The sequence below is a fragment of the Physeter macrocephalus genome, chromosome 13 (assembly GCF_002837175.3).
Source record: "Physeter macrocephalus isolate SW-GA chromosome 13, ASM283717v5, whole genome shotgun sequence".
NCBI classification, from domain to species: domain Eukaryota; kingdom Metazoa; phylum Chordata; class Mammalia; order Artiodactyla; family Physeteridae; genus Physeter; species Physeter macrocephalus.
In genome coordinates, this window is record NC_041226.1 from 16,154,798 (window position 1) to 16,158,858 (window position 4,061).

General features: G+C 37.8%; 1 protein-coding gene across 1 annotated transcript in view; it reads right to left on the reverse strand.

The window, feature by feature from the left end:
• Positions 1 to 1,600: 1,600 nt before the first annotated feature.
• The window catches only part of LOC102974106 (phosphatidylinositol 3,4,5-trisphosphate 3-phosphatase TPTE2-like), a 123,104-nt gene continuing 120,643 nt past the window's right edge, over positions 1,601 to 4,061 (reverse strand). Inside the window, exon 22 of the mRNA XM_055089673.1 lies at positions 1,601 to 1,871. Within this exon, the coding sequence (XP_054945648.1) occupies positions 1,763 to 1,871 (109 nt within the window). The 3' untranslated portion in view covers positions 1,601 to 1,762. The remainder of the gene's footprint in view (positions 1,872 to 4,061) is intronic.

Genomic DNA, 4,061 nt, shown 5'->3' on the forward strand with positions numbered 1-4,061 from the left:
AACCCGCGACCCCTGCATCGGCAGGCGGACTCTCAACCACTGCGCCACCAGGGAAGCCCCATTCTATTTTTTAAAATAAACTTCTGGATATCAAGTTTCGGATAGTTCTGTTCCAGGTCAGTAAATTCTATTCAAGAAAACCATTATCGTTCTGATATATGATGATGTAAGTTTCTCAAGTTGTTTTAACGAATTATTTGCACTGGGTTCTAGGAAAGCAGCCCTGCTGGAGGCCCTGAACAAGTTCTCTTTATGAGCAAAAGCAGAATAGTGTGACAGCTCATAATTGCCAGAAATTTTAATCCATTTTGGAGGGCTAGGGAAGAGAAACCCCCAACTGTAATTTCCTTTATTTCAAAAAGCAAGGTTCTGCAAAACCGGGGTTTCCCAACGTTTGCCAGTGTTAAAGGTAGATCTTACTCACTTTTTTTCCCATTCACCTAGGCCTGCCCGCTGATCTGCCCTCCACAGATTACAGCTGCAGGAATTTTAAAGGAAATAACCTGGGCTGCCACTATACGTTTCTATAACCCAAATTACAGGGAATGATGTAGTCATAACAAGGAAGGAGTTTGAAAGGCTGTGTCTCCAAGAGCTCTTCCTCCAAGGGGAGTCAGATTCAGGGGAGTAGAATAACCTTTGCGGCTGGGCTTTTTGGGGGCTATTTTGAGGGGGAGAGAAGCAGCTGCATGGCCTTCCACGCTGGCGGCTCGGGGCTCTCCTCCCATCCCTGCTAGGTCGGCACCCACCAACCCTTCTCTATAAACTGTTGCTCTAGTTTCCCTTAAAAAATACTGACTGTGGCAACCTCCAGACCTCCTGGAGCTGCCAACCTAAGTGGCCAGTGGTTAGTGCGCTGTTACAACACTGCTTAGTTGGAATGGTCTGTCCCAGCCCCCCAAACCCTATTTTTTTGATCGTGTGCTTTTTGCAAAGTGCAAGGTTTTTCAGGCACGAGTAGTCTGTGTTTTAGCAGAGGCCCTGGTTCTCATCATTTGCTACTTTTCATTTCCTGATCAGTTCAGCTTGGGCTAGATTGTTGAGAGCCTTGCCAATAAAAGGAAAATCACTCAAATAGTAAAGCCAACATAGAACTGTTTTCAAAGACAATTATGGCCTTAAGATAGTGGCAGTGAAAGTACTTAGAACAAAGTAACACCTGGTACCAAAGAGAAAATGATTCCCTCTGGACACAGGACTAACCAGTGTCTGTCATGAAAACTTGACCTTACTTCAGAGTTCCCCAAGCTTAGGTGAAGCTGGTTGTGAGGGGTGATGGGTTTTAAAACGATCTTTGCTGCCCTTCTGATGCTCGTTAAGAGTTTGTAAATCAAGTAGAAGGAATTAGAAATTACTTTTCTAACAAATCCGAAGTTACAAATGTAAAGCAAAGCAGGAAACGAATACTTGTCCAAAAATACATAAGTAAATAAAATAAACCCACAGTATTGGGGGACAATCACCATTTTTAAATGTTATTTTGATAGGAAAGTTTTATTTCTGAGTTCTTAAGTGATAACTAACGTTCCTGTGTACTGTTTCAAATTTATCTCAATACAAATGAAAACTGTGACATATATTCTTTCAAAAAAAACTATTGCCATTGACATTCTCCCTTGTATATATTTAATACAGTTCTCAAGAACGTATGTATATACATGTAAATATATCAGCAAGGAAGTAGGTTTAAAAGATATAAATAGTAGCAAGGATTGGGAAGAACATGATTCTAGCCTAGAAGGGGAACTAAATCAGATACCAGCTACAACTTAACATCATCAAAATACACCTCGACTGCAAACTCTGGATGGTAAATTTTCCATGCTTTTGGTTTGTGGGGATTATCCAGTTCACTTCTTGAAAGATAAAGCCTAGAATAGAAAAAAAATTACATTTTATTGTAGGGCTAACCAAAAAGCCATGCTGTAGGACACCCTTGTTAGAGCTTTAAAAAAAAAAAAAAAAAAAAAAAAAAAGCCTTGCTGGCCACCATCAGTCTCAGCCCCTCCTCTGCATCTAATTAGCTTTCAGAGACCAGCTCTCCCACTTTATCTCTTAAGACACAAAAATATCACGACCTTCAGTAACAACGTGTCACTGATCCTTTTAATATTACCTTTTATGGAGTTAACATCTGCATTTAATAAAATAAATTTCTGTATGTGATAAATCAGACTAGATGTGTATTAAAACCCAGTAATAAGTGTCTTTTAAATGATGCAGTTGGCATTTTGGGTAAATTAAGTCTCAATAAAAACAGCTTTACCAAGGAGTATGGAAATTCACACGTTAAATCTTCAGAAACTATACAAGTGAGGAGAAAAGTGATCTAGCTTGCTCTAATATGAACAGAGTTTTAAAGGAAAAAACTGTGCCCTTTAGCAAGAACCACTTTTGAGAAGTAGTACAAATGAAATTCCACCTAGATGTCTATTTGAGGGACTTTGCTTATGTTTTAAGTCGAAGTTTTCTGTCTGTATACATCCAGGGGAAAGAATTGGTAAAAATGTTCATCAAATCCAAAGTTCACTCTATCAATATCCACTAAATGTGTGTGCATTGTAGGTGTTTAGCCCAGGTTTTTATTTACTATCACCTTAGTGGACTTGAGGTGGGATTAGATGCAATCTACATTTGAAGAAAAGGCTAGGATTATATGTCATGGGAACTGTCAATTCATGCCACATACAATCATAACCACTTCTTCAAAACTCTTCTGTATGATTTTTTGAATATTTCCTTTTGTATTGAATGGTATGGTGATACCAATCTCAAATTTTCAGCACCACAGAATATAAGACGTGGAGAACTTCTAGATTTAGGAATGAGTTTCAGATATGATAGAGGTTCTTTGGAATACTCTTCAAATCAATTACTTCTTAAAAATAGATTATCCGATTTAGTTATAAGAAAATCAGTTTTAAATGGGAGACTATTAATGATTTTTTAAAAGTTGTCTTCACTGATACTTACTGTGTCTTTATAACTCCTGCCCTAGATGTAAGTGTGTCAACTAGCTTTTAAACTAACTGAAGCCTCCCTGGATGACACCTTCCTGTGGCATAGAATTTGGTGTTGGTCAGTCATCAGTAAATCAGCACATACTGAGGACCTGCCATATTCAAGGTACTGAACAAACTCATATTAAACTTTCATGGGAGGGATCTGTTGCCACACTCAAGATCTCCTTATAGTATGTTTTATAACACAGTACTATGGCATGGACCTTGAGGATAATGCAACAGTGGGTCTCAAGAATAGCCATATTTTTACAGTCAGAGAAGAAAAGGAATCCAAATTGGAAAAGAAGTAAAACTGTCACTATTTGCAGATGACATGATACCATACATTGAGAATCTTAAAGATGCTATCAGAAAACTACTAGAGCTAATCAATGAATTTGGTAAAGTAGCAGGATACAAAATTAATGCACAGCAATGTCTTGATTCCTATACACTAATGATGAAAAATCTGAAAGAGAAATTAAGGAAACACCCCCATTCACCACTGCAACAAAAAGAATAAAATACCTAGGAATAAACCTACCTAAGGAGACAAAAGACCTGTATGCAGAAAAATATAAGACACTGATGAAAGAAATTAAAGAGGATACAAGCAGATGGAGAGATATACCATGTTCTCGGGTTGGAAGGATCAACATTGTGAAAATGAGTATACTACCCAAAGCAATCTACAGATTCAATGCCAATGGCATTTTTCACAAAACTAGAACAAAAAATTTCACAATTTGTATGGAAACACAAAACACCCCGAATAGCCAAAGCAATCTTGAGAAATAAAAATGGAGCTGGAGGAATCAGATTCCCTGACTTCACAGTATACTACAAAGCTGCAGTAATCAAGATGGTATGGTACTGGCATAAAAACAAATATAGATCAATGGAACAGGATAAAAAGCCCAGATAAACCCACGCACATATACATATGGTCACCTTATCTTTGATAAAGGAGGCAAGAATATACAATGGAGAAAAGACAGCCTCTTCAATAAGTGGTGCTGGGAAAACTGGACAGCTACATTTAAAAGAATGAAATTAGAA